Source organism: Lampetra fluviatilis, chromosome 68, assembly GCF_964198595.1.
Source record: "Lampetra fluviatilis chromosome 68, kcLamFluv1.1, whole genome shotgun sequence".
NCBI classification, from domain to species: domain Eukaryota; kingdom Metazoa; phylum Chordata; class Hyperoartia; order Petromyzontiformes; family Petromyzontidae; genus Lampetra; species Lampetra fluviatilis.
Window position 1 is genome coordinate 227,729 of NC_136342.1, and position 17,936 is coordinate 245,664.

Genomic DNA, 17,936 nt, shown 5'->3' on the forward strand with positions numbered 1-17,936 from the left:
ATGAGACTTCAGCGGCGGGGGGGTGTAGCTGCGCATGCGCAGTTGGTGTTTGTAACGATATCACCACCCGCCCCTCGCCTCACGTGACCTCTGACCCCCCTCCTCACGGCCCCGCCTCCCGCGATGCGCGCGCCACTGCCCCAGCTCGACTAGATGAAGGCCTAAGCTGTATACAGTAATAATAATAAATTACGATTTCAACGTTTAAGCTTCCCCAATTGAGAGGTCGTTTCCTCACAGTTGCGCTTCTTTTGTCGTCTGCGAGCCGATAGGCGACGCGGTAAGTTTGAGGTTTGACGGAATCTCTGCTTGGTGTGTTAACAGATTTGACGCGTGGCCTTGTGGCGTGTGGCAGCGAATCGTGGGTCTTTGTGTTAATTTCATCATCATCGTAATGATTCGGTTTTTTTTTATTATCCTTAATGAAATTAATGTCGTATTTGTGAATGTTGTAAGTGTTTAATTTGGTTTAGTCGGGTGTCGTTTTAGGCCGTGAGTGTCTGCTGTAGCTGACTCTGCACTTGACCATTACTCAGTAAAATGCTTGTGCAATGTTGTCATAGTATTCATACGCTAAGTGATGAATGTTATCATTGTTAAGTAAAGTGATCATTTGTTTAATTAGTGTCGATGAGGTTCTGCTCTCGCTCTTGACCGGCTGCTGTCGACTGCACTTTTAACAAATGACTGGCTAAATATGATACAGTACAATACTGTTGTTTCGTAATAAATGTTATAGTTAATGTGAGTGTTCATTAGTTTAATTAGTGTCGTTGATGCCACGTCGCTAATGGGTGGCTGATATCGACTGTCTTCCCAACTGGCAGATTAAATGCTGTCATCATCACGATCCATGGGCAGATGGGCCCATAGGTGTCTTGCACGATTCGTCATATTTCCGCTTTCCTCTCTGCCTTGTGCCAATGTGCTCCAGTAGTGCCACATCTTCATCACACCGATCTCTTATATCGTTAAGCCACATCATGGGACCTCCTTTGCCAGTACCAAAATATGAGAATAGGTTTTCCCCTATTTTCTGGCAACAAAACAGCTGTGTTAAGATGTTAAAACGCCAAAGTGAAACCTTTTACAAGGAATCATGTCTGCATTAACCACAGTACTTGTGGTCAGAATGCAAACAAAATACGTACTCTGATAATATCTGCATTGTCTTTTAAATTGATTGCTAAAAGGTTTCAGTTTGGTGTTTTAACATCTTAACACCTGTTTTCTTGCCATAATAAAGGGGAAAATATATTCTCAAGCCATTTTCTGTTACGTCTAAATTCTGTACAAATCCATAATAAAGGCGTTATTATTTTTGGGTTAGATCGCGTAAATATAAATGTGTCGCTACACCCGCCACCACCCGAAACAGCCAATTCGTAAGGTTTGTCACGTAGACAAAACGTGCCAATTAGCCACTAATTCAGCACACCGCTGTGTGTTGGAGAGTAATTCGAGTTCGACGTTTCGCTGGTGATTAGAACGAGCTTCATCAGGCGATAGCCAGAATTGTGAAGAAAGTCCTAGTTCTGTCTTAAAGAGCTACAGGCTTAGTGCTGCTTGGAAGCGTATTATCAAGTAATACGCTGTTTAATTGGGTGCCTTTGCAGGTCCACCATACGTTGATTAACTGTGACTTGATGTGTGTATAGCTGCTACCATCCGTGCCGGTCTTATTGTGCCTACGTCACACCCCGTTGCCCGTCCGCAGAAGTCAGCGTGCGCTCGTTCGCTCGCGGGTTCCCACGGCCAGGGAGAGGGAGGGGAGAGGAGTGTAACTGCGTGAGGATCGGATCCCGTGATGGCGTCGGAGGAGAAGAAGGCAGAGGCGGACGGAGAGAAGTCGCAAGCGACGGCGCCACCAGCGAGTTCCAACAGCCAGGGCAAGGTGCGGCGCACGCAGGGGGTGCCCTCCGGATGACTGCTCCCTTCCCATACTGAAGAAAACGATTGGGATGACCGTGATGATGGTGATTCTGGGCACCACGGTGGCGAGGTGTTAACTACCTCGCCTGGTATACAGAATGTTGCGAGTTCGATCCCGACCCTGACTCCTGCTGTATATTGGAGTTTGCATGTTCTCCCCATGTTTGTCTGGATTTTTCTCCACGTCATCAAAGTCACGCGTTTAGAGTATTGGACTGCTATAAATTTACACACGATGAACCACTTGGTTGAGCTATCATTTGTGGCCAGGTCACTTCTGAAAAAGAGCTGTATAGCGCAGTGGGCTTTACATAATGAAAAAAAATGCTTAGTTTTTAAGTAATTTAACAATGATGATGATGGCAATGATGATAGTGATGATGCAGTTGCCAATTGATGTAGATAATGACGACGATGATGATTTTGTCTCTTCCCCCGTCTGTCCCCCCATTCCCCCACCCCCCTCTCCGCCCCCAGCCGACCCCCATGAAGCCCAACTACACGCTCAAGTTCACGCTGGCCGGCCACACCAAGGCCGTGTCCTCCGTCAAGTTCAGCCCCAACGGAGAGTGGCTCGCCAGTTCCTGTGAGTTCTCTCCATAATCCAGACAGCGGCGACGTTAAAGCAGCTGATGTGGTGACGCTGCTGTGTCAGCAGTGGTGCACAAACTCAACTATTTAACTAAACTAGTTTTAATTTTACCTGGTAAGGCCCACTGAGCTAAATAGCTCTTTTTCAGAAGTGACCCGGCCACAAATGATAGCGCAACTAAGTGGCTTATCACTTGGCAATGTATAGCAGCCAAATACTCTAAACGCACATTGATTCTATATGTGGAGGGAAAAACCGGAGTACCCGGAGAAAAATTCACGCAACCACAGGGAGAACGTGCAAACTCCAAATATACAGCAGGCGTCAGGGTCGGGGATCGAACTCACGACCTCCTGTATATCAGGCGAGGTAGTTAACATCTCGCCACTGTGGCGCCCAAGCACAGATAACAAACAACTCAACTCGTGAGTCAATGCTATTCTTGCGCCCGATGGCCGTATGTTCAGGAGCTGTATACCAATGTGGAGGTCTGCTGCTGACCATGACGAGATGGCTTCAGCAGAGAGAGCGTTCAAGTCGTGTTTCTGTTCCTCCTCCGTTGAAGGAGCGCAGACATCGGTGGCTTTACTGTGCGGTCCATAGTGTGGGTTGGATGGTCAAACTCGCACAACTTTGTCTTGTCTTTACTGTATCTCTGTGGGTCTCTCTATCTCTGAGTCTTTATGTCTGTGTGTCACTGGGTTTATTATATGGTCCATAGTTTGGGTTGCGTGGCCACAATCACACTACTGCTGTGGCTGTCTTAAATTTACATTCATGAAGGCGATGGGGTGCTGCATCAGCATGTTGATGTTCTGATGCGGTTGATAGTTATAGCAGTGTCTTCAGGAAGGAATGTCAAGCCAGGAGGTTTGCGATGTTTGGGTCTCGAATTAAGTGTGTATTCTGGAGTACTCGTCAATAAGACTGCCTTGGCCTTTCAAAGGAAATAATATTTAGTAGGTGCTACTATCCACATACAGCAATACCTTGACTTTCGTCGCTTCGCTCTTTTGGCCGTTTTCAATTGTAACCACATTTCAAATTCCGTCCGCTTGCTTTTCTCTTTCGTCCGATGTCATCCCAAACCTTCCACGGCGTTCGTGCCACGCGCCATCTTTTTCGTTCAGTCTTTGAATAAAAGTCGTTCAGTGAGCATCTCTTATATTTGTGTTTATTCATACGTTATTAATACTGTACTTATTATTTGGTTATTTCGGTTAAGTCACGTCTAAAGATAAAATAATAAATTAAAATAATAGCGACGTTTCGATTGCAACACAAGCAATCATCATCAGGCGTAAGAGAAATGGCAACAAAAATCTAACTAGAAAACTATAGACAGACATACAAGCAGACAGACATCACAAGGACACACAGAGAGAGGACACATATCGGCACAGAGAGAGGGGTCGTTTCTGTAAACGGTCCCTTAAATATAGGGAGGGGGGGCGGGGACAGAGAGAGGGAGGGGGCAGAGAAAATTAGCATATCAATGAGTGGACGGCAACGTGTTGCTGCTGCGCAAGTAAGATGACGACGTGGCACGGCACGCAAGCTTGAAAATTAGGAGAAAGACACTAAAATTAAATAACCTCGCAAAATATCGAAATGTGATGTAATGCAACACAGAGAGTCGGTCAACACACAATGTACTGTACTTATTTCTGTGATTTTCCTGTAAACAATTCATAGTTATTTTTGTGATAACAGTATAATACTACAGTGTTCATAGTTATTTTCGTGATTATTAAACACGTGTACAGTATTCATACGGTGCTTATTTTTGTGATTACTGTAAAATACTTAGTTTTGTGCTTTAATATATTCATAATGGGTCCTAAGTGTGGTGATAGTAAAGCTAAAATAACCCATAAGGTTCTCAATTTGCAAGAGAAGCTTGACATAGTCAAACTTCATGAGCAAGGCTAAATAAAGGCTCTGCTTTGACGTTCGCAACCAGGCGAAAGTGCAGGGTGTTCCTGTACACACCGCACCAGATGCTCGTATGTCAGGCTGGGTGGACAATATCCTATAACACTCGCCACTCTGAGCCGTGTGTGCACCTAACGTGCGTGTCCTGTTGCACACTTTTCAAAATATATAAATGGGCGACGTTTCAGGCAATTACTCTTCTACATAGCACGTAAAAAGGTGCGATTTAAAACATATTTAAGTGGTTCCTCTTAAAGCCACACAGTGTTGTTGACCAATGTGCTGAGTTTTGTTAACGGGTATATAAATTCAGTCTATTCTCCTATAACGCGCTTGTTGCGTTCCTGAAGAACAACGCATTGTAGAAAAATCGCACTATAATCAATAATATAGGGTAAAGCACAGTCCGGGATAACAGGTGAGATGCGTGCACAGGTTGAACAAACACTAAGGCGCGTGTAGGGTAGCATCATTCAACTGCATCCCGCCTTGTGCGAAGCTATGCCGAGTCAGCCGTACGACCGTTGATTATAAATCACGCGACGTACACAAAAATCGCACGCATATGAATGTATCGGGGAACACATTTTTTATAACGCGGATGCGAATTGGATATAACGTGATCCAGTGAACAGAAGTATGTACTGCATGTTATAGTGTACGGTATGTGTGTGTGATGTGTGTATGTGTGCCTGTTCATTCACAGCCGCTGACAAGCTAATAAAGATTTGGGGTGCATACGATGGGAAGTTTGAGAAGACCATCTCGGGGCACAAGCTGGTGAGGGGGATCCGCTCAAATAAAGACAAAGATTCCCCGTATAACCTTGCCATACTCTGAGAGCAAGTGCTGTTAGCTAGCAGCAACTGTGAAGGCCGGCACTGCACACGAAGGGGGGGATGTCCACCATCACGCCTGGCCAGCCACTCTTGTCTCTCTACTGCCGATGTTTACACACTGCACCAGATACTCATTTTTGGGGTTGAGTCGACCTAGGTCAGGACTGATTCAGATAATCTACGCTGTTGTTGGTCGTGAGCGGGAATCGAACTCGGGTCTTTGGGTTTATAGCGCAGAGGTCTAACCGTGACACTCCCGCTCCCAATTTGAAACCCCAGTCTGTGAGTACGCTATTGTGATAGTACAGGACATCATCTATCCGACAGTCACATTTCCACCGTGACCAATTTACTGCTCAGGCCCAGTGCACTATTTGCGCTTGGCATAACAACTCTAATTTTCTGTAGACATTCACATATCTGACCTTTTCACATATCTGCTCATAGCTCAGTCCCTATTGAGTGGGATATACGATTTGCTGCTCCTGATGATGATGGTGGTGAATGCTGCTGATAATTGTAATGCTGCTGATGAAGATGCTGATGCTGCTGCTATTGATAATGCTGATGATGATGCTGCGGCAGATGTTCATAAAGCTGCTTATAATACTACTGATGCTGTTCTTGCTGGAAATGATGATGCTCACGGTGCTGCTACTCTTAGCAATTAATACTCATGATGTTGCTGCTACAGCAGGTGATGCTGATGACGATTCTGTGGATGCTGCTGCTACTGATGATGATGCTGATGATGATTGATGATCTTCACAGGGTATCTCCGACGTGGCATGGTCCTCGGATTCGAATCTCCTTGTCTCAGCCTCCGATGACAAAACCCTGAAGATCTGGGACATGAACTCGGTAGGTATCAACTCGATCTCTGACCCTGATCGTGGACCCCGTGACCCAAATGCCCAATCGCACCATGGTGGCTAGGAGATGTTAACTACCTCGCCTGGTATGCAGGAGGTCGTGGGTTCGATCCGGACCGTGACGCCTGCTGTATATTTGGTTACACGTCTTTCTCCCCGTGGTCATGCAAAATTTTCTCCGGGTCCTCTGGGTTTTCCCTCCACATTTAGAAACATGCGTTTATAGAGTATTTGGCTGCTATAAATGTGTAATGGGTTCACTCAGGCGCACACTGGAACTTGGGAGGCAACGCTATTTATTATCCACACAAAGGTAACTCTTAACATAGAGTGGTGACCACCGACCTATCCTCGCTAACACGCACCAACACACACCATCACTCACTAACACTCTCTGATACGACTAGCGTGGCCAAGCCAGGAGGGGGCTACTGGTTGGCCACGCTGACGACTTGAGGCTTGACTCTTCTTCACGAGGCGTCTTCACGAGGCATCTTCACCCTGGACACGAGCAGCCCCGCACCCGCTGCGGAGGCCGCTTATATGCGCCTCGGCGTGTCCGGGCCACACCCCGGCCTACGCCCACCTTCAAGAACTCTCAAGAAGTTCTTCTGTCCACGTGGCCCCCAAGGGGCCCCCGGCCCCCACCTTGATCCGGTCACGTGTCCAGCCGGGTTCACCCAGAGTGCCACAGCCTCACACAATCCCCGCGGTACTGACCCACGGCCTCCAAACCCCCCGAAGCGGCCGTGACGTCATTCCCGCAACCAGACGTGATGACGTCATGTGTGTGTGTGTGGACCCCCGTAGTAGTGACGCTCCCCCGCGTAGTGGCATCACGCGTGTGTAGGCCCACACGGTAGTGACGCTCCAAGTCACTACAAATGTGCACATTAAGCCACTTTGTTGAGCGTTATTTGTGTTAGCCAGGTCGTTTCTGAAAAAGAGCATTATAGCTCATTGGGCCTTACCTGGTCAAATAAAAAATAGTTTAGTAGTTGAGCTCATTTTATTGGTTGGATGACGGAGCCACAAATCGGAGACAGTCATCGATTGGATGACATGCCCAGAATATTCGTGGTGCATGCAGCACTACCGTGCCTTTACCGTGCCTTTACCGTGCCTTGCCTTCTCCGCCCTCCCTTGCCCCTGATGGCCCTGCAGGGTAAATGCCTGAAGACCCTGAAGGGACACAGCAACTACGTGTTTTGCTGTAACTTCAATCCCCAGTCGAATCTCATCGTCTCGGGCTCGGTGAGGATCGTGCACACATGAAGCGTGAGCGTCTCTGCGTGAGCGTCTCTGCGTGAGCGTCTCTGCGTGAGCGTCTCTGCGTGAGCGTCTCTGCGTGAGCGTCTCTGCGTGAGCGTCTCTGCGTGAGCGTCTCTGCGTGAGCGTCTATGCGTGAGCGTCTCTGCGTGAGCGTCTCTGCGTGAGCGTCTCTGCGTGAGCGTCTCTGCGTGAGCGTCTCTGCGTGAGCGTCTCTGCGTGAGCGGCTATGCGTGAGCGGCTATGCGTGAGCGGCTATGCGTGAGCGGCTATGCGTGAGCGTCTCTGCGTGAGCGTCTCTGCGTGAGCGTCTCTGCGTGAGCGTCTCTGCGTGAGCGGCTATGCGTGAGCGGCTATGCGTGAGCGGCTATGCGTGAGCGTCTCTGCGTGAGCGTCTCTGCGTGAGCGTCTCTGCGTGAGCGGCTATGCGTGAGCGTCTCTGCGTGAGCGTCTCTGCGTGAGCGGCTATGCGTGAGCGGCTATGCGTGAGCGGCTATGCGTGAGCGGCTATGCGTGAGCGGCTATGCGTGAGCGGCTATGCGTGAGCGTCTCTGCGTGAGCGTCTCTGCGTGAGCGTCTCTGCGTGAGCGTCTCTGCGTGAGCGTCTCTGCGTGAGCGTCTCTGCGTGAGCGGCTATGCGTGAGCGGCTATGCGTGAGCGTCTCTGCGTGAGCGGCTATGCGTGAGCGGCTATGCGTGAGCGGCTATGCGTGAGCGGCTATGCGTGAGCGGCTATGCGTGAGCGGCTATGCGTGAGCGTCTCTGCGTGAGCGTCTCTGCGTGAGCGGCTATGCGTGAGCGGCTATGCGTGAGCGGCTATGCGTGAGCGGCTATGCGTGAGCGGCTATGCGTGAGCGGCTATGCGTGAGCGGCTATGCGTGAGCGGCTATGCGTGAGCGTGTGGGGGGAGCAGTGGCTATGAGCCCGGGAGGCCGAGTTCGATTCCCGTTCATGGTCACCAACATCAGCGACGATTATCTGAACCGATCATGAGCCTCCCGTAGGTCGACTCGGCCCCAAAAACGAGTACCTGATGGAGTATGTAAAGATCGTCACTCGGGAGGCAAAGGTGTCTGGGCGTGGTGCCGGCCCCTCCCCACCCACCCGTGTGCCGTGCCGCCCTTCATCGGTGCTGCTCGCAAACGGCACTTGTCCCAACAGTCTGTTAACGACTACGCAGGGGATCTTTGTCTTGGGTGTGAGGAGACGTGTGTAACGTGTAGTATGGTGTGATGTGATGTGGTGTGATGTATGGCGTTGTTGGCACAGTAGGGGGCACAGTGGTGCATCTACCAGTCTACTCAGTCCGTCAACCCATGGCACCTGGGTCTGTCCCGTGACCTCCTGTCAGTGAGCCTTTGATACTTGACGTGGCCTCAAAGTGTACACCTAGCCTGGCACCGGCACCGTGGTGACGTCACCATCGCTTGGTGGTGAGTGGCGGGTATTGGTGCTGTGGTGAAGCACGGCCTTCACCACAGCACCAGCGCCCTGCTAATTGTCGCTGTCGTTAATCGACCCTGTCGTCGCTGTGACCCCAGTTTGATGAGAGCGTGCGCATCTGGGATGTGAAGACGGGGAAATGTCTCAAAACGCTGCCCGCACACTCCGACCCCGTGTCAGCGGTGAGATGCGCCCCACCTGCGGAACACCAGCACACTCAAACCGCACCATCGCACCCCACCGCACTGCACCATCACACCCAACCACAACACACCGCCGCACACCGCCGCACCACTGCCGTGTGAGCTGATATCCGTGTCGCTCTTGTGTCAGGTTCACTTCAACCGGGACGGCTCCCTCATCGTGTCCAGCAGCTATGACGGGCTGTGGTGAGAGACACGACCCACACCACACACTACCCACACCACACTACCCACACACTACCCACACCACACTACCCACACCTCACGACCCACACCACACTACCAACACCACACCACACTACCAACACCACACTACCCACACCACACCACACTACCCACACCACACTACCCACACCACACTACCCACACCACACTACCCACACACTACCCACACCACACTACCCACACACTACCCACACCACACTACCCACACCACACTACCCACACCACACTACTCACACACTACCCACACCACACTACCCACACCACACTACCCACACCACACTATCCACACACACCACAACACCCACACACACTACACCTAGACTACATCCCACGCAACTTATCGACATGGAAACGAAGGCCGAAGTGTGGGAGGGGGCGCTTGTGCGCGCTTAACGCCAAGATAATCGGAATCAGAATATTTATTTATCCTGAAGAAATCAGATGAGCTATGAAGCTCTTTTTCATAGATATCCAGTTGGGGTGGGTCAGAAAGTTACAACAACAAACAATACAAAAACACAACAGAAGTGCAAAGTCTAGGAAAGGTAAACAAATCGCTGACAAAAATATACAAATAAAACAAAACACTGTTTATATTCCTGGTTCTTTCTACGTGATTCTAGATTTGAAGCTTTCGTGACTGTAAGGATTCATATTCTTAGGTTTTATTACCGAAAAAACCTAAGAATATCTTTCTACGCGACTTTACCGAAAGAACCAAGAATATGAATCCCTGCAGTCACGAAAGCTTTACATCGAAATTAAACACTTTTTGTTTTAACAGGTAAAGCACACTGAGTTTTTAGCTTCTTTTTCACAAATGACAGCTCAATGAAGTGGCTTATCACGTGGACATTGAGAGCAGCCAAACAGATTCGGAAATTTAGTTAGAGTCCAAACGCGTGCGGCGCAGATCGGGAGCGGCGATGACATCGCCACGTTGTGGTGCGGCAGGAGCCGGGTGCGTCGGTGGCATTGGAGGGGTCTACGCAGGTGACGACGGCTGCTTGACCAGGCTCTCACTGCAGCAGTGGCCAGGGCACTGCTGGTGTTGTTGATGTTGTTGGTGTTGATGATGTTGATGATGTTGATGATGTTGCTGATGTTGATGATGTTGATGATGTTGTTGATGTTGTTGGTGTTGATGATGTTGATGATGTTGATGATGTTGATGATGATGTTGCTGATGTTGATGATGATGTTGCTGATGTTGTTGATGTTCTTCTTGGTTCTTTCGGTAAAGTCACGTAGAAGGGAAATAATAAAATAATAAAAATAAAACATAAAATAATTCTCACGACGTTTCGGCCACAACGCAAGCAGCCGTCCTCAGGTGAAGAACAGGTCTGTCGGGAAGACAGCGTCTGAATGAAACACCCCAGGCTTGGAGCGTATATTTAAGCTGGGTTGGAGGGGGAAGAGCGCCTTGACAACATAATTTGCATATCAAGAGGAATTTAGCATATTTATGGGAAATGCAGATATGGGATTAGTTGATGATGTTGATGTTGATGATGAATCGGCCGGTACTCGCTGCCTTAACGCAGCATCTACGTCATCACTTATTGTTCTTTCGAATAGCTGATGTTGATGCAGAGCATCAACTCCAATTTCACATCCAGGTGGTCAAGCCGCCAGTAGTGGGGTTTATTGCCGTGATATCTCCTTCATATTCGTGGATCAGGCATTGCGTCGCTACGCGTTGTGCGGTCTGTTCTGGATGACCACAGTCATGGCACACTATTGGAGAGTTTTTAATTTTCCACTCGTGCACTGTGACTGCCGCACTTGTTTTTTTCCCCGTTCATTGCCAACTTTGCCCTCCCCTTTCTCTTCGCTCTCTACCCGCTTGTCCCACACGTCTGTGAATCTCACCGTCTCGTCATTGTCTCCCATTCCCCCCCCTCCCTCCCCGCGTGCCGCACAGCCGGATCTGGGATACAGCATCAGGACAGTGTCTCAAGACACTCATAGGTGGGTCCCCACCTCCAGCCCCCCCCCCCCCCCAACTACTCACTATCTCACCAAGCAGTGGAGTCCGTGTGGACTCGGACAGAGTGATCAGGTGTTTTACGAGGGGGTCGGGTCAAGCTGGGGTCAAGCAGGGCCTCGTGCGGCCTCGCAATCCCTCTCCCAGGCCGGCAGTCGTCCACGCACTCTGGCGCTTGCTTCGCGACCGCACGAATGCATCCTCAGAGAGATGGATCGATGCGTAATCATTGCACGGCATGATTTTCCCTATTCTTAGGTTTTTTCGGTAAAGTCACCATGTAGGTAAAAAATTAAAATTAATAAAAATAAAATAAAAATCACGACGTTTCGGAGGCAACACAAGCTTCCGTCTTCAGGTGGAACCGTCACAGCACGATTGCTGTATCAAGTGATAGCTATCGTGCTGTGACGGTTCCACCTGAAGACGGAAGCTTGTGTTGCCTCCGAAACGTCGTGATTTTTATTTTACTTTTATTAATTAAAAATTTTTACCTACGTGACTTTACCGAAAAACCTAAGAATATGAATCCTTGCAGTCACGAAAGCTTCAAATCTATAAATGATTTTCCCTTGTGCGTGGCTACCTCTGTGCAGGCTGTCCCTGTGTGAGCTGCCCCGGGTTAGCCTGGCCCACACCCCCCTCACTCTCTTTGTCTCCCCCCTCACCCCCCTCTTCCTGCAGACGACGACAACCCCCCTGTGTCATTTGTCAAGTTCTCTCCCAACGGGAAGTATATCCTTGCCGCCACGCTGGACAGGTGGGGCACTCGCACGCACCTCCAGCGCCTTACATGAACACTCACACGGTCACAATGTTGGATGTGCGAGTGTACATCGTGTGTGGGGGGCGGTCGTGCAGTGGTTTGCACGCTACACTACGAACCTGGCGACCTGAGTTCAATTCCCGCTCACGACCAACACCAGTGACGATTATCTGAACCGGTCTTGGGCCTCCCCTAGGTCGACTCGGCCTCAAATGAGTACCTGGTGTGGTGTGTAAACATCCTTCATAGGTGCTCGCTAACAGCACTTGCCCCTACAGTCTGTTAAGGCTATGCAGGGGATCTTTGTACATTCTCGTTCGTATATGTTGGGGGGGGTATGCGTTGTGTAGCAGTGGTGCAGTGATTAACACACTGCGCTATGAACGAATTCGATTCCCGACCACTGCCAAGACATCAGAGGTGATCATCTGAAGCAAGCGCCTTCCCTTGGGTGGACTTTACCTGGTAAAATAAAAAGAGATTAGTTTTATTTACATTTCGTTATTTTTATTTGCTTACATTTTCTATAATTTGCACTCCGATTGTGTGTTTGTATTGTTGCTGTAACGTTCTAACCCACCCCGACTGGACATCTGTGAAAAAGGGGCTTTATCGCTCATCGGGTTCCTCCGGTATAAATAAATCAATAATCTGATTCTGACCCGGCTTTAAACAAATGAGTAGGTGGTGCGGTGTGTAAACATCGGCACTGGAGAGACGGAGGCGGCCTGCGTAGGTGCTGCTCGCAAACAGCACTTGCCCCAAGAGTCTGTACAAGCTCTACGGGTGACCTTTGTCTTTGTGTAACACAGCTGTACCCCTACCCCACCCCAGTACCTTGAAGTTGTGGGACTACAGCAAGGGAAAGGTGAGATGCCCTCACTGACCCCAGTCCACCCACACAGCCAACACCTCGCTACACAATGCGCAACTCCAGTTCTGTACGGCGAAGGTGAGAACTCGAGAGAGAGAGGGGGAGACCGGGATAGAGAGAGAGTCCTCATTTTGCAACAGCGTGTGTCACCTGGGGGTCACGGAAGTGACGAACGCTAAAGCAAATTAAAAATAACAGACCGCAATGAAATGAATAGAAATCGGGGCAAAAGCAACCGCGTCAAGCGACATAACGAATGCGTTGCACGCGGCGTGAATCGCTGTTAAAAATTCGATTCCTCCTGTCGCGCGAGTTGGCCTTGGGCAGCATGTTATCGGACCAATCGCAGCACTATTATTACCACACTTGAGTTACAGAAACATTACACGGACGACATCAGGTGACTTGTCGCAATGCCTAAACAAACGAGGGAACACGAAGAATCGACTCGGGCGGCCGGGCGGGCGCGTTGGTGCTGGCCACTCACCTCCTCCTCGTCAGCAGTGCTGGCCTCCTTCACGGGCCGCCACGTGGCGAGATGTTAGCCACCTCGCCTGTCATGCAGCAAACTGTGGGTTTCATCCCGAGCTCGACGACGCCCGCTATATATTTGGAGTTGACTCTCTCTCCCCATGGCCACGTGGATTTCTGGCTGCAGAAATTCTCGTCTGAGAAAGAGCTACACAGCTCAGTGGGCCTTATCTGGTAAAGAATGTCATCGTTTTTGAGTTTAGTTTTCACAGGCGCTGCCACTCTAACTCCACTTGCCCCGTGACAGGCTCGTGAAGGCGACACGGGTCTTTACATGTGTGGCGAGTGACAGTGTAGCAGTTAGCGTGCTGCGCTACAAACCCAGCGGCCCGAATTCAATTCGCGCTCACGGCCAACCAGAGGTCGCAAACGGGTTTTGATTCCTTACCCGTACCCGGCCGCACCAGGGTCGTAGACGGCTACCCGTACCCGGCCGGGTACGGGTAGCCGGGTATCGGGTAGGGTACAGGTATTGGGTAGGGTACGGGTATCGGGTACCCGGTTGCAACCTCTGCGGCCAACACGAGTGATAATTATCTGAACTGGTTCTGGGCCTCCCCTAGGTCGACTCAACATCGCCACTGGGTAGACAAACACGGTCGGGCATTGTGCTGGCTACTCGCCCCACTAATGTGTGCTGTGCCGGCCTTAATAGGTGCTCGCTAACTGCACTTGCCCCAACCCGTCTTTGAAGGCCCTGCGGGTGATCTTTGTCTTTGCCCCCGTGCAGTGCCTGAAAAGGTACACGGGACACAAGAATGAGAAGTACTGCATCTTCGCCAACTTCTCCGTCACGGGAGGGAAGGTGCGAGCCCTTGCTGCTGCTGCTGCTATCATCGTGGTGTGGTGGTGTTTGTGGTGTCGGGTTGTTGTCACGTCGGCTCATGTTGACATTAACCCCCCTGTCTGGTCTCGCACCTCATAAGTTCACATTGATGACATCACCTTTACTCTTTTTAAGACCAAGCAGGAAGACTTCTTCACAATTCTGCTAAATCGCTTGATGGAGCTGGTTGTAATGACCAGCTAAACGTCACAGTACTCGCATTGTAAATGTTGTGGGTTCACTCTTCCAACACACAAGCGGCGTGCTGAACTAGTAACTAATTGACATTTTGTTTACGTGAAAAAACCTTACTAATTGGCTGTGGTGGGGTTTAACGACACATTTATGCAATCTAACGCAAAAAGAACCGTTGTTATGCATCAGGTTGTTGTGTGTGGTGGTGTCTTTATTATCGGGGAGGGGGGCGTGAAGGGAGTCCTTCATCCAGCAGTGAATTAACCATGGCTGCTGTTGACCGCCGTGCGTTGTGCGTCTGTCTGTGTGTGTGTGTCTGTATGTGTGTGTGTCTGTGCGTGTGTGTGTCTGTGTGCGTGTGTGTCTGTGTGCGTGTGTCTGTGTGCGTGTCTGTCTGTGTCTGTGTGTGTGTGTGCGTGGGGACTCGCCGCTGGCCCGCAGTGGATCGTGTCCGGCTCCGAGGACAACCTGGTCTACATCTGGAACCTGCAGACCAAGGAGATTGTGCAGAAACTGCAGGGACACACGGGTGCATGCACCACCCCCCACATCCCCGACACCCCCCACACCCCCCACACTCCTCGCCCCTCCGACTCGCAATCCTATCCCCACCCCCCCTGACCTCTGACGTTGCCCGGAGCCGTCCCGAGTGTGCGGAGAATCGAGGCGACCTCCCCGGGCCCCGCGCTTTGGGGGATTTGGCCTCCGCGCTCCGACGTCACGGCGTTGGACGTATTTACTTGCGGTTCAGTTAGAAAGCGTGGAGAGGCCCACGCAGTGTGACTTGCCCCGGACCCCGCACCGCCCCCTATGGACGGTCCTGACCTTGCCTTACCTAGTAAGATAAATAAGAGTCTAGTTTTATTTGTGTATAATGTTTAAAGTGATTTGTTTACCTGGCCTATAAGTTTCACTCCTGTCGTGTTTCTGTATTATTTTTTGTTGTAATATTCTGACCTGCCCCGACTGGACAGCTGTGGACAAAGGAGGTTTATAGCTCATCGGATTCCTCCAGCGCAAATCAATATTCTCATTCTGATTCTGCCCAATGTGGAGGTCCTGCTGCTGCTGTTGCTGCTGCTGCTGTTGCTGCTGCTGCTGCTGCCGCTGCTGTCGGCCACGCCAGGAGGGCCTCGGCAGAGAGGCGCGAGTGTCGCCACCACCACCACCCTGCCGCCCGTACTCATCGCCACTCTCCCTTCTGCCTTTTTCTCCCCTCCCGACCCCCCGTACAGACGTGGTGCTGTGTACTGCGTGCCACCCCACAGAGAATATCATCGCGTCGGCCGCGCTTGAAAACGACAAAACCATCAAGCTGTGGAAGAGCGACTGTTAGGGGCGGGCGGGGGTTGGGTTGGGTTGGGGGGGTGGGAGGGAGGGGTGGGGGGCGGGGCGGCCGCTTCACAGTCGTACCCACAATCCTGTGCGTTTGTCGGGAGGCTTAAAAGGGTCACGGTCCGCAAGCGGAATTTTTATGGCGATGGCCGGGCCAGCGGAAACAAATGCCGCGGGCGCGTGAAACCGCGTAAGGGCAAGCCGGGGGGCGGTGGGGGGCGGTAGGGGGTGGCGTTGTTGCGGGAGGCGCTTCCTCTCCGAGACGGCGGGGGGGGGGGGGCGCGCGTGCCATGCGTGAGGAGGAAGGCGTCGGGAGAGGTCGCGATGTACGGCCACGGGACGAACTGCACCAGGAGGAGAGAGGAGGAAGGTGAAATCTCCTTGGGGGAAGGCGAATTTGTCCATCTCTCGTGACGCCCCGAGTCAAATGGAGACATCCCAGCTTGTCCCCCCCCCCCCGCAACTCCGATTAGCACGGTTGGCTACGTACGGTGCAAAAGAAGTTCCATACGTACAAAGTTTACTGTACATACATCGTGGCCGGGAGCGGAGGTTTAAACGTGAAGATGGGAGACTCCAGGCCCCCCCCTCGTGACCTCTGCGTCGCTGAAGGCAGCGTGTGAAACAGGAGGAGAATTTGAACTCTGAGCTTCTAATAATCACTGGGTCTAATCGGTCAGCCAGTCAGGCATTCAGTTAATCATAGTCACTTGGGTCATTCAATAAATGTGTCAGTCCAGTATTTCAATCAGGTCACTCAGTCACTCGCTCAGTTACACAATCAGCCCATCACTTGGTCACTAGGTCATTCATTCAAGCAGTCACTTAGTTATCGTTCGAACCAATCGCTGTCACTAAGTCACGAGTCAATTGCTCATTAAATACGTTTCATTTTAAAGCATCCCACGCATGCACCGGCTTGGAAGCCGCCATACATTTTTCAGGGTTTGACAAGTGTGACGCGCATGACCTCTGCCATCCGTTTGTTCATTGCCGTCCCAGTCGCCCACCAGGGGGAGCCGCGATCGGATGTCTGCAGATTTTGGGGCGACTCGTGACCTTGACGGCGGGAAACGCAGCGGCAACTATCCCTGCTGACAGTCGCCCTACAATCTCCCCACTGAGTCATGACCTTAGACACGCTTGGACGGGGGTGGACAGAAGTGGCGGTGGGGGCGGGAGGTTGTGACGAGAGAGGGGAAGAGGGTGAGGTGGCCCTGGTGTGTGTCGCCCCGTTGCTCCGAGCGTCGCCTGGTTGCGAGAAAGATCCGACTGATCGACTCGGGTTGCGGTCACGGATTGCGAGGTTTCTCTTCAGTCTGCCCCCTCTCCTTCCCTCCCAGAGCAGGAGATGGGCAACATTCGGTCCCACGGGATCTAAACTTGACCCCCCCCCCCCCCCCAGATACTTAATTTCATACGGCCCGCTCTTAGCTCTTATTTATATTTTAAACTTCCCATTCATTTTGTTTTATTGGCCAGCAGGTTTGGATTTCACGCACACACGGCCCACAGCAACAGGTTAAGCGCCACACGGTCACTTCTGTCAGCCACGAAGGGCCCTCCCTCCCCCCACCCCGTTAACCTGGCCAACGGGCGCACAAGCATCTTCACCTTCGTGACGCGAACGCCAGGGTGCGTGCAGACGGCGGGGCGGGTGCGATTGCCCGTCGCCAGAGAAGTGATTTGATCTGTTTGGGAACCTCGGTTAGTTGGTGGGGGAAGTTTCCCCGGCAACCCTTCCTGTGCCAACAAGGCTGGGCCTCTGTCGTCTCGAGGCTAAACCGGGGGTGGCCCAAGAACTTAAAACCTCTGTGAACCGGCTCGGCCACAACAACAGCATCACCAGCACCGCTGCCACCAATCGCCAGGTGCGGCTGCTGGCCTCCGAGTTGGAACGCAGACAAGGTGGACCCGGTAGAAGCCCGACCCTCGTCACGATTCACGGGCAGACCGCCCCGTAGGTGTCCGCTGCACATTTTGTTATTCGTTTCCTGGCCCCTCGGTGTCGGGAAACTGGAAACTTCGAGATAGAAAGGCTGAATGGGGATTTATGTTAGAGGGGTTTGTGTTGTGTGCGGGTCATCTTGGCCTTGGCGTCAACGCGGGA

At 51.3% G+C, this 17,936-nt stretch overlaps 1 protein-coding gene across 2 annotated transcripts; it reads left to right on the plus strand.

Moving 5' to 3' along the window:
• Positions 1–87: 87 nt before the first annotated feature.
• On the plus strand, positions 88–15,839 carry WDR5 (WD repeat domain 5). Of its 2 annotated transcripts, none has more exons than XM_078883043.1 (14): positions 88–280; positions 1,718–1,894; positions 2,410–2,518; positions 5,166–5,239; positions 6,070–6,159; positions 7,335–7,424; positions 8,980–9,063; positions 9,215–9,270; positions 11,237–11,283; positions 11,984–12,059; positions 12,900–12,933; positions 14,201–14,275; positions 14,933–15,020; positions 15,727–15,839. In XM_078883043.1, the coding sequence occupies exons 2-14, from the start codon at positions 1,808–1,810 to the stop codon at positions 15,825–15,827; spliced, it is 1,011 nt and encodes a 336-aa protein (XP_078739169.1). In that variant the 5' UTR covers positions 88–280; positions 1,718–1,807; the 3' UTR covers positions 15,828–15,839. The 2 variants fall into 2 exon arrangements, with proteins under 2 accessions (XP_078739169.1, XP_078739168.1); XM_078883042.1 differs by having other exon boundaries at positions 6,070–6,158; positions 7,325–7,424.
• Positions 15,840–17,936: the final 2,097 nt, after the last annotated feature.